The sequence below is a fragment of the Diabrotica virgifera genome, chromosome 2 (genome assembly GCF_917563875.1).
Source record: "Diabrotica virgifera virgifera chromosome 2, PGI_DIABVI_V3a".
NCBI lineage: Eukaryota > Metazoa > Arthropoda > Insecta > Coleoptera > Chrysomelidae > Diabrotica > Diabrotica virgifera.
In genome coordinates this window covers 264,357,749-264,370,208 of record NC_065444.1, presented here as the reverse complement: position 1 = coordinate 264,370,208, position 12,460 = coordinate 264,357,749, and the positions used below count along the sequence as shown (strand labels likewise).

General features: G+C 35.0%; 1 protein-coding gene across 12 annotated transcripts in view; it reads right to left on the bottom strand.

The window, feature by feature from the left end:
* The window catches only part of LOC126880616 (NAD(+) hydrolase sarm1), a 496,620-nt gene that overhangs the window by 92,088 nt on the left and 392,072 nt on the right, over positions 1–12,460 (bottom strand). The window contains exon 1 of one of the 12 annotated variants that reach the window (XM_050644615.1): positions 519–887. The exons of the other annotated variants lie outside the window; for them this stretch is intronic. Within the exon in view, the coding sequence (XP_050500572.1) occupies positions 519–569 (51 nt within the window). The 5' untranslated portion in view covers positions 570–887. Of the gene's footprint in view, positions 1–518; positions 888–12,460 lie in introns of those variants that run through there. 12 annotated transcript variants of the gene reach the window in all.

Sequence of the window (12,460 nt, the reverse complement as noted above, 5' to 3'; positions counted from 1 at the left end):
TAAATCTCCAAAAATGAATATTCCACTGGACAACATATTGATGGAAAACCAAGCCTTTTGGAAAAAAGTTGTACGGTCAGGTAAGTCCCATCCAGGGTAGCGCTACGTCATGATGATGATTAAAGGCAAAAATAATAATGACTTTCAAATAATAAACATCAGTTTGTATAATTGAATGTATTAGAAATACAACTTTATAGTGATAATGATTGTCAAAGAGATTAAATTTCAGAGTGGATGGGCAAGACAAAAACTTGTAAAAGCTGTTTGGGAGGAGATTTCTACAGAAAAAAGACCGCGTCCCATAATGCGATGGAAAGACATCATCCACTCAGATCTCCAAAAATAAATATTCCACTGGACAACAGATTGATGAAAGACCCCAGACACCCAGCACCCAGAGTTGTAGTATTACATGATGATAATGATAAAAGAATAATGTCTTTAAAATAATAAACAACAGTTTGTATAATTCAATATAATATTATGTTCACAGATAAGATATAAATAAGACCTACCATTTTAGATAATAATCTATCATATCTGCCATTACTCGATATAAAAACCATGGATGTTGATATAATCAAGCCGTGTAATAAAACTCAAAAACACTAGAAGGTTGTTTCGATATAGAGCAGTCAACAAACACTACCCGCACAGATACAAGAACAAAAATACACAGACTCTTGAAGTCTTGAACACACTCGAGTTCCTTGTTCGCTCAAGTAACACTTATATTCAACTGATTAATCACTGCCAAATGATGGGTTTATCTACAGCTTATCTGCAAAAAAATGTAACAAGACACAGACACATGTTTTAAGTTCGGATGTAAGATGACCTTTACAACAAATCGCTAGTACAACAGAGCAGTATTAAGTTCAACACTGACATTCAACACTGTTTGCAAATCATTTTATAAATTGCATTTTATATACTCCTAATATTATTCATCGAAATTTGATTGTTTGTTTGTAACGGGTTGAGTAATCTAGCCTTTTATTGCAAAAAAGGCGATACCCAAAAATGAGAAATGACTAACGAGGAGATAACACACAATAAGTAGATTTTACATTTCATTTGATAACGAATTTTTTCCGAAAATTTATAAATATTAAGAATTCCAAGTATGTATATAATTTATGATGTTTCACATAACATGTTATATCATTGACACAAAAATATGTATCAATATAGAAATATTTCTATTTTGCCTCTAAAAATTTCTAATCCTAAACTTTATTTGGTATTCAGCATTGATATAAAAATACCCAGGATAGAACCTATGAACAAAATTATTCAGTTCAAAGTAGCCGCTAACTTGACATAACAATGGCCGACTCTTGGTTTCCGGAATGATTTCTTGAATGCATTAAATTATTGACTTAATACTTGCTAAATACATAATGTTTCTTGGCTCCAGCTGTTTTACAATGTGTTTTATATTAAAATATGTCACCAAATAAAATATTTATTATTTATTAAACACATAAACACCTGTCAACTTCAACTTCACGTCAGACATTGTAAACAGTATGTGACGTCAGTTCCGTCGTGGATCAGATGCATGTAAAAGTATATACAGTTAAGGGTCGTTTTCACGCTACGTCTTATTGTACGTTTTGTGTGTCATGCAAAACGTACGACAAAACGTACGTTTTGTGAATAATAGGATTTAATTTTTTCGATTCGACAAGACGTACGTTTTGTGTGTCGACAAGACGTACGTTTTGCTGTTTACACGCCACATTATACACTGGACAAAACGTACGTTTTGTCGTACGTTTTGCATGAGACAAAACGTACAATAAGACGTAGCGTGAAAACGACCCTTTAACCGCTTGGTATTCAGAGAATGTCGCCATTTCTCAGGCGTACAGTTGATCATATTAATGCTTTACTAAAACTTATACTGACATGAGCTATAGCTTCAGACCTAAAATAATAAAAAGTAGGAGGGTGAATGGTTAGTGATGGGTCATGGTGACAGTAGCTATGCCATGTGACTACTTTCATTAAATACCAAGCAACGCCTTAGTTGGCAAACTAAGCCTTTTTTTTAAGTTTGCCTTAGTTGGCAAATGATACTAACAAATTCTGCACGCGATGGGATGGGTGAAGACGCCTTTCCAGCGCTTTATATCTGGAACCCTTTGGCTAAGGTATGGTAACCCTAACAGAAGAGTCCCTGGTTCTACAAGTCCGGGAGCTGGGATAAGCGTGGGCATCCCCGAGTCAACTGACGCAAAATCAGAAAGGTACGTACTGATTGAGGATCAAACATACTAGATTGCAGAAGTTATAGATAGAGGTTCGAATATTGACTCTCATCACTATCTCTAAGTTTTGCCGACGACGTAGTAAGAAACTTTCCAAATATGTTGAATCGTAAAATAACAGAACATCCCAGAAGTGAAGTAGATACCACTGAACTTAACACAAATTGTGACCACGCTGCAAAAGACCGCTGATGAAGTGATGGTAAGGTACCCAAAGGGCAAACTGGTTTGATGAGAAATGCAAACGGGTAACCAAAGAGAAGAATGACGCCTACCTGAAAATGATTTAACTGTAGGACTAGGAGCAATGCAAAAGCAGGTGCAAAAAAGCACAAATAGAAAAAGCGGCAGCAAGTCAATAAAGAGTTCGAAAAAGTGGAAAAGTTAAATAAAGAACATGAACACAGAAAATGTTACCAACAAGTTAACACAAAAACAAAGTTTTCAAATCACCAGAACTAAGTTAAGGCTCATAATGGAATTCTTTTGAACGAGAGATTGAAAGTAGTGAAAAGGTGGCAGGAACAATTTAGTACGCTACTTAACACTGGAGCGAGAGAGTAGAGAAAGTAGAGTAGAGAGCGTAGAGCTGAAGGTAGAAGTGATATGACTAGAACAAGAGAAAACTGAGCTACCAACTTTGAAAGACATAAATAAAGCAATTCAGTCTCTAGTCACAAACAAGTCACAGGTCAAATTATTTGCTTCAAAACGAAATCTTTTTATGAATCACAATTTTATTTATAAGTGTATTTAATACATTGCCAAATAAGTTTTTATTTGTCATTGTTAATATTTATTTTAGAATAAAAATGGCGTATTTTATCATCGCTGAATGACTTGGTTAATAAAAACCTCCACCTACTATTTTTTTATTTGTTTTAATGTAAAAATATTTTTATCCAAATAAGGAAAGGAAATGAAAAAAAATATTAACATCCTACCAATAATACTGTTACGTAATATTTTATTATTGTATTATTGAAATACCCTTTAAGTATTAAAAAACATGTTTTGTAACGTTTGTAATTATTTCTTATGGCTGATTAGATAACATCTTTTATGAATGAAGAGTGTTATGTTATTATATATTATAAATATATTATCATTTCAACGCATTTCAACGTTCTAAAATATTCATTTGGTAAAATTTTCCAGCAAACTGGTACGACTAAACCAAGATTTGCACTGTAGAAATGTGATGTTTAAAAAACCCAAAATGCACAAGGAAAGCAAATCTTGTGAAATGATATATATGAATATGAGTAAAGAAGAAATGAAGAAAAGTAACAAAAATAAATAATATTGTAGGAGAAATTACTAATTCCTAATTGCCAAGCTAAAACAATAATATTAACCTGATCAGGAGATACTATTAGGTATGTTTATAAGTAGAACATTACAATATGAAAACAATCAATTGGACTGCATAAGTCCTATGTATTCACCCAAACGTGATCGGAATTACAACCGGAAGCCGATATTTAAACTCTTCATGTAACTTTGCGTCGATAGATACATGATTTTACCCATTTTGAGTCCTTTTTGCCAAACTTCCGGTCATAACTTTTTAACCGGAAGTATATAGTTGCTCTCGCGTTGCTAAGGCGTTTCGAATAATATATCGCTTGTATTATTTCGGCTGCTTTAAAACAGTACTTCCGTCCTCTGCTAGTGGGATTTCAGTACCACTCTAATATATTCTAGTGCAGCCTCATGCTCGTCGTTGTGGAACCTACATCACTATGACCGAGCCATATCGAATGTGTCAATCACATTGCCAGAAAAGTATAATTTGTTGAGGTCAGCATTTGACTGTTTAAAAAATACTAGAAATAGTATACACAATAGTATATTGTACAACAAGTGAGAAAAAAGACATATTTCTCACGAGTGCAGAAGTTTGTTGGCACGAGCAGAGGTACGAGGCGAGGGCCGCAAATCAAGCGAGGGAGAAATATGTCATTTTCTCATGTGTTGTACACTGTACTTTTTCTATGGATGCGGTTTTTTCAAGAGTTCAAACTTCAAAATTAAATAGTTTAGGTGCTTTTAAGTGTATTATATGCATAAATTGAAATAAAATACATATACATGTAGGTTGTAAGTATTTAATATTCTTAAAATTTTAAATACCTTATTTTTAAAAATTCTAATTCACAGTCATTTTTTAAACAGTTTTAAAAGGTAATTCCTGGTAAGTTTATTATTTATTTGACAACATTAATAGTGTTTGTATTGTGCATATTACCATGGAAACGGAGATCATAGTATGGAAGACCGTAGAAAACCCCGTGAGAAAAAATATTTCTCACTGCAATGGCCGACCTTTCTCACCGTGTGAGCAATTGTTCATTTTGAATGTATGTAAGTAGTGATAGAAGTTGCATATTGTATAGAAAATAGTATATTGTACTACAAGTGAGAAAAAATACGTATTTATCACGAGCGCAGAAGTTTGTTGGCACGAGGCGAGTGCTGCAAATCAAGTGAGAAAGAAATATGTCATTTTCTCATGTGTTGTACACTGTGCTCTTTCTATGGATGTGGTTTTAGAGTTTAAACTTCAAAATTAAATAATTTAGGTGCTTTTAGGTATATTATATGCATACATTGAAATAAAATACATGTAGATATTAATATTCTTAAAATTTATATACGTTTATTTAAACACATTTTGTTTGACAACGTTAATTGTGTTTGTATTGTGTCTATGTTACCATGGAAACGGTGATCATATGTATGTAAAACCGTACGAGAACCCGTGAGAAAAAATATTTTTCTACGGCCGTGCTTAAACAGCCACTTTCTAGCACGCATTTCGTTTCCGAATGTTGCACTGTTCCGCACGGCGTGCGTAAAAGTGTAATACCTTCTAATATAGCATTATAATATGCTATAATACATGCAATAAACTAATATTTAGATATTATTTACTAATTTATTTCAAATGGTTTATTTCAATGGTTTTAAATCATCGTCATGGAAACCAATATCGTCGTCGTGGTAACCCAATATATTGAAAGTTTGGTTTTGAAAACCTTGTCAAAGAATTAATTTGTGTATTTTCACTCCTAAATAAAAATTGATATGACTATTTTTTGTAGCTTTTTTCCAAACGTACGGCCCTAGAAAAAATATTGTTCCTAACTCATGCGGAAAGTGTCTTCCCCGCACTCGACTGCTTGCCCGAACTCCGCTATCGCGTCGTTCGGGTCAACGGCAGTCTCGTGCGTGAAAGTATCACTTTCCGCACTAGTTAGGAAAATAACTATTCTCACTGCAATGGCCGACTTTTCTCACTGCGTGAGCAATTGTTCGTTTTGAATGTATGTAAATAGTGAGATAAGTTGCACATTGTATAGCATCCATAGAAAAAATAATTTTTTCCACGTATTACGTGCTCTAGTTCTCTTTCGTGAGTCGGGTTCTCTTGTTATTGGTAGTAACTTGTATATAGGACGAGTAGTTATTTTTCCGTTTGCCTTTTGAAGTGTTACAACTCTTGTTAAACCTTCGGCTTCATTCTCCTTTATTATATTTTTTCTAAGTTTGTCACGGGTATTTGCTGTATGTCACGGGTGTGGTTAAGATACTATTCCAATACAAATTACTTTGTAATAAGATTAATATTTCTAAAATATCTTGATATGTACTATACAATATACACTTTCTTTATTTATCTATTTTTCTATTAATTACCTTTTCATAAAAAATTTATCGGTTTTTTGGTTTTTATAATAAACGTTCTACTCATAGTAGCATAATGTAAAAATAAAGTTGAAGTAAATTTTTGTTGTGAATAATTATTCGTCGGCTCCGGCTCTGTTACATAAACAATGTGACATCATCGAACAATCCATGTCGTGTCTGTATGAATGAAAACGTAATACATGGTAACGTATAATGTGATGTCACAAATATCAAAACTATCCTCCTAAATTAATTAATTTGCCCATCATACTCATACTCATACCACACGATTACCATTTGCCGCTGCAATTTAAAATAGCTGGCGGCGTCAGACGAGCGTTGCGTTGCGGATGTGGTGTGGTTACATTCAGTTTACTTTGTTCTTGTTCGGAATAAAACGGAACTTTTTTATGGCCGATGGTGATTGTGGGTGTTCCCCACGCTTATCCGCTACGCTACCATACAATTGGCAACTTTTCGCAATTTCGAACTAAAGTAATGATGAATAAATTCGTAAAATTAATTTATTGTTTGTTGTACGATTTCAAGAATAACGATTTGAGAATAGAATACTGTTCGAAGTGGGTTCAGCTTACATAACATATTTTTTCATAGAAAATATTCGTACTTTCTTCATGTAGCATTTTCATGTCCTTACAGAACGTTGGTTACCATCAAAGCTATCTTACTTTTATTCACTGCCATTCTAAATTCTGTCACTATTCCGAATAGCAGCAAGCGAAGTTAGGATAGCCAAGGTGATCGCCAACATCCAGAACGGATATGCAACATAAGAAGCAGAAGCCATTCTAAACAGCATGCTTGTATCTATAGCGATACGCTTTAATTACTATTTTTGCTAATTTTATTTTCTTAATTTTTAATAACTTTTCTCAAAACGAAACGACATTAGTCATTTAAAACTCACATGTAATATACAAACCATATGCCAACAAGGGCCGTTGATCTCGAGAAACCAAAATGTATCCCTAAACAGATTGTATAAAATTAATGTTTTTTTCAAGGAAACACTAATGGATTACGATGTCAGATCGCCACACTCTTTATGTCAACTTCTTAAAATACAAAAAGGTTCTCATCTTTTAAAAGGCAGATGCAGTAATTTATTACCCTTTCTGGCAATTATCGCAAAACCGCAAACCAGTTGACATAATAGTTGGTGGTCCGGCAAAGCCAGTCTCTACAGCGAACGATGCAGACACACCCTCGCTCGCGCTAACAAACAACCTTCTTTCGAGATATAAGCAAAACACCGTTTGTTTACCCAAACATAAATAAATATATTACTGTTCGTTGTTACACTTATTTTTTATTAATTCCGTCAACCACACCACCGCAATATATCAATATCATAACAATCTCGCAAGTTCTTCAACCAGTCCTTCTTCGTCCTGGACTGCGTTTGTTAGTATTGTGGAGTTTCGAATCTTCTTCACCCAACAAACATTTAAAATTCTTCTATAGCACCACATTTCGAAGAAGTAGGAATTTCGAATAAATGAAGAATGCCATTGGAAAAGCTAGATCAACCTTCAACCGTATGGGGGCCTTTTTCAAGAGCCACAATCTTTCTCTTGGTATCAAAGTAAGAATGCTGAGATGCTACATCTTCTCTGTCCTTTTTATGGTGTTGAATCATGGACATTGAACGAAGATACGTGCCGAAAATTGGAAGCATTTGAGATGTGGCTCATCATCATTCTCTTTGCCTTAGCCCTATGCGGAGTCGGCTTCCCTAATTGCATTTCACCATACAATTTTATCTTGAGTCATATCAATATTAATCCCCTTTACCAACATGTCCTGCATAATCGTCTCCCCTAAGTCTTCTTTGGTCTGCCTCTCCTACTCCTTCCAGGAATCTGCACTTCCGCAATTCTTCGTATTGGGTGATTAGCGTCTCGACGTTGAACATGACCAAACCATCTCAACCTATGCTCTCTCATTTTGGCATCAATTGGTGCCACACTTAGACCTCCCCTAATATACTCATTTTTAATTTTATCCTTTTTTGTCACTCCACTCATCCATCTAAGCATTCTCATTTCCGCCACATGCATTCGTTGTTCCTCTTTCTTTTTCACTGCCCAACATTCAGTTCCGTACATCATAGCCGGTCTTATGGCTGTTTTATAGAATTTTCCCTTCAACTTCATTGGAATTTTCCTATCACACAGCACACCACTCGCTTCCTTCCACTTCATCCATCCAGCCCTAATTCTACTGCATGCATATCCATATATTTCTCCATTACTCTGTAATACCGATCCCAGGTACTTAAAACTATTGCTTTTTACAATCAGTTCACCATCCAAAGATACCATGTTATTTGTAGTAACTCAATCTTTAAATGAACATTGCAAATACTCTGTCTTTTTCCTACTAAGTTTTAAACCTTTTTCCTCCAGAGCTTGTCTCCACTGTTCCAGTTTTTGTTCTAAGTCTCTTTCACGATTTCCTACTAACACGACATCATCAGCATACAGTAAGCACCATGGAATGTTACCCTGTAGTTTTGCTGTTATCTGGTGCAAAACTAATAAGAATAAATACGGACTAAGCACCGAGCCCTAGTGCAATCCTACTTTCACATGAAATTTATCAGTCTCTCCCACACCTGTCCTAACACTAGTCCTTACTCCCTCATACATATCCCTCACAATTTTTACATATGCACCAGGGACTCCTTTCTTATTGAGTGCCCACCACAGAATCTCTCGAGGAACTCTATCATATGCTTTCTCAAGATCAATGAATACCATAAATATGAGCGTTTGTTTCTTTACTCCTGTATTTTTCCATCAACTGCCTTATAATTAAAATTGCATCTGTTGCTGATCTGCCCTACATAAATCCAAACTGATTCTCGGATATTTCGGTCTCTTCACGTATCCGTCTATACCCTATTCCACGAACATACGCCTGTTTTGGATTACTTCGACAACGAATATTTTACTGTGCAAAATAAGAAGAACGAAAGTAAATTGCAAATTACATTGTTGTTTATTGGAATAATTATTAGCGCCATTTACTTTCGTACTTCTTATGTTGCACAGTAAAATATTCGTTGTCAAAGTAATTCAAAACAGGCGTATGTTCGTGGAATGGCCCATATCAATTACTCTTTCCCATATTTTCATGGTGTGGCTAAGCAGTTTTATAGCCCTGTAGTTTGTACATTGTTGTATATCTCCCTTGTTTTTGTAGACAGGTACTAGTATATTGCTTCTCCATTCGTCTGGCATTTGTCCAACTTCCATAATTCTATTAAATAAACCTGCTAGCCACCTTGTTCCTTTCTCTCCCAATGCTCTCCATACTTCCCCAGGAATATCATCTGGTCCTACCGCTTTTCATTTCTTTATTTTTTGAAGCGCTTGAGCCACTTCCTCGTTTGTTATTTTGGTGACCATTGCTGCTACTGTCTCCGTTGACTCTACAGGCTGTCTGTCAAATTCTTCATTTAATAATATCGGAGAATTCTTAAAATCCCATGGACTGATCGGGTCACAAATAAGGAGGTCCTTAGAAGAATGGGGAAGAACCGAGCGGTACTAACCACCATCAAATCTCGAAAGTTGGAATACTTTGGACACATTATGCGAAATGCATAATTGCAGCAGCAGTTGGACCGCATGAGCGGTCCGTGTATTGCGGAATGATAATTTTGAATTGAAACTGGAGATCGCCCAACGGCAACCGCTTGATGCTGCTTGCAGTGACTGCACTATGCAGTCCGTATATAGAGGCCCCATTTCCAGCATGGGAAAAATTTTGAGGAATATTTGTTGATTTCTGACCATTATCAAACGAAGCCATCATTGTTTTATGGAGTGAGTGAAGTGACAATCTTCCATAAAGGCAACAACCGCCAATGAACAAAAAAAAAACTTAAAAGAAGGAAAAGGAGGAAGATTTTTAACAATCTTTTGTTTGAAAATTTTCACTTTTTAGAATAATTATTGTTTCTAAACATAAACCTCTTATCGGTAACAGTTAGGTGCTTCTTTAAGGATTTGAAAGCCACAAAATATTAAGTCACAGGTAAAAAAACTTAGTTCTATTCAATATAGATAAATATACCAATAGCATGATTCATTTTGTAAAAACCAATAAGTATTAAGTGAGTCACTTTTACAAATATAATTAAAATAAATTTATTTACTTGGATAGATAAGATTGTTATGGTTAAATTGTTACGTATTAATTACAGTTGAATATTTACCTAATATCACAAAAAGCACTTTGCCAATAATGGCCATATCGTGCTTAAATTTTAAGTTATTCGGAGTGTTCGAAATGATTAAAATATATCTACGAGGAGTGTTCCGAGACTACCTGGTCTAAAGGCGGACTCAAACGACTAGTGTACTTGGCAAATACACAATTATTTGCCTACTTGGCAAGTATACGAGCTTTGCGATTACGATGGCAAGCAGAGCGCTCACACGACGTGTACACTACAATTTAAAAGTACGCGAGCGTAAACATTTGGCTTAAAAACCTTGACAAATGAATTAGTGGTATGATTACTAAATGAATAGTCGCAATAACTGCCAATTATTTGTTTATTTCGTTTGAAAGCATCTGCAAGTATCTACTTGGCAAGTGTACGAATAATCGTAATCCTATTGACTCGGGTCATTTTTACCGACCACCAATGGAAAACCAAGGAGCGCTTCTTCTTCTTTCTTCTTCTTTAGCCCATTTCTATCCAACTTTAGACATAGGCCTTCCCCAAATCTTTCCATTTCCGTCTGTCCTTGGCTGCGCTTTTCCAGTTAGTTCCTGCAGCTTTTACAATATCGTCCTTCCATCGCATCTGAGGTCTTCCTCTTCCTCTTCTTCCTGTCCACGGTCTCCAGTTTTGTATTTCAGCATTTCATCTTTTGCCTTCCTGTCTCGCATTGTGGCCCGCAAATCTCCATTTTAACTCTGTTTTCAGTTACATTTTTTACTTTTGTTTTCTCTCTTATCCATTTTTTTTATATTCTGTCTTGTAGTTTTATTCCCAACATAGATCTTTCCATTTTCTCTGAGTTATTTCTATTTTGTTTATGTTGGCCTTTATTAATGTCCATGTTTCTGAGCCATACGTCAGAACAGGAAGGATGCACTGGTCAAATACACGGGTTTTTAGGTACTGTTGTATCTTTGTGCTTTTTAGTATCCATCTTAACTTTCCAAACGCTGCCCACGCCAATCGGATTCTTCTCTGTACTTCAATTGTTTGGTTCGCTTTATTAGCTTTTTGATTATTTGACCCAGGTATTCGTCAACAACCTCAATATTGACATTATTTATATTTATATTTATTCTGTCATTTGTATTTGTCATGATTTTTGTTTTACTCATGTTCATTTTTAATTCTATCTTCTCTGATGCGTGTGCTAGTTGAGTCAGCATTGTGGCTAGTTCTTCTTGGTTGGTTGTAATAAGGACAACATCATCGCAATATCTGAGGTGATTGAGATTCTTCCCGTTTATGTTGTAATACCAATGTCTTTCCATTCCAATTATTTAAAGACGTTTTCCGTGGAAGCTAGGACAAATTATCCCCGGACAAATCGTCGTCGTCGCGGCAAAAGTCATTAAGTCCAAAATAAGAGATCTGAGAAAACGAACATTTTAGTTGTAATTGTTGTCTAAAATTCGTCCTTATAAAAGTCAAGGAAATTACCGATGCAATCGTACAAGTCTAGTAATGCTTTGAGATGTGAATACACTATATTATTTGAAATCAATGTTATTTGGTCAAAAACAATATTTAATGGACTTAGTGATTTTTGGCAAGTTGGTAAAAGGTAAATTTGGTGAATTACTTAAACACATTATGAACATTATTTATTACTTAAATTAAAGTAACTCACTAAAATAAACACATTTATAGAAATGAAAACAAAAATTCAATGAGTTTAGATCCGCTGTTCATCTTAGCTTCCCTCTGATTCACTATTGCTATAAATACTGGGCTCAGCATTTCTGTCAATAACCGAATTGGAGGTTGGCAGAGAAGAATACCAAGCATGGAACTCCGAAGGAATAACTTCGGTAGTGCATAATTTCTGTAAATCATTAAATTTTGCTAACGAAATTGGACGCATACCTACGTAAGCCTGTTGATGTGATAAGCCCGGCTTGTGTTGGAGGTCTTTCTCTTTCATAAATACTGAGTTCAAAGTAGGGACCGTAGTGCTCGTAGCGATATATGATGATTCCTGGATATTCCCTCTACAATCTGAAACATTTTATTTGCAACCACCTAACTTTTTCACCAGATTTATTTAGTTTTGTGTTTTTTAACATATTTTTCGCAAGTAGTTTCCTGTTAATAAAATCTGAATATTGTGTAACTCATAGACTACATATAAGGGTCCTTCTTTTTGATGCCTCATTTAGATCTAGCTTTGACAAAAATATTTTTCCAGTCATGAAGCGTGTGTACTGCTACATAAATTTTTTCTCTC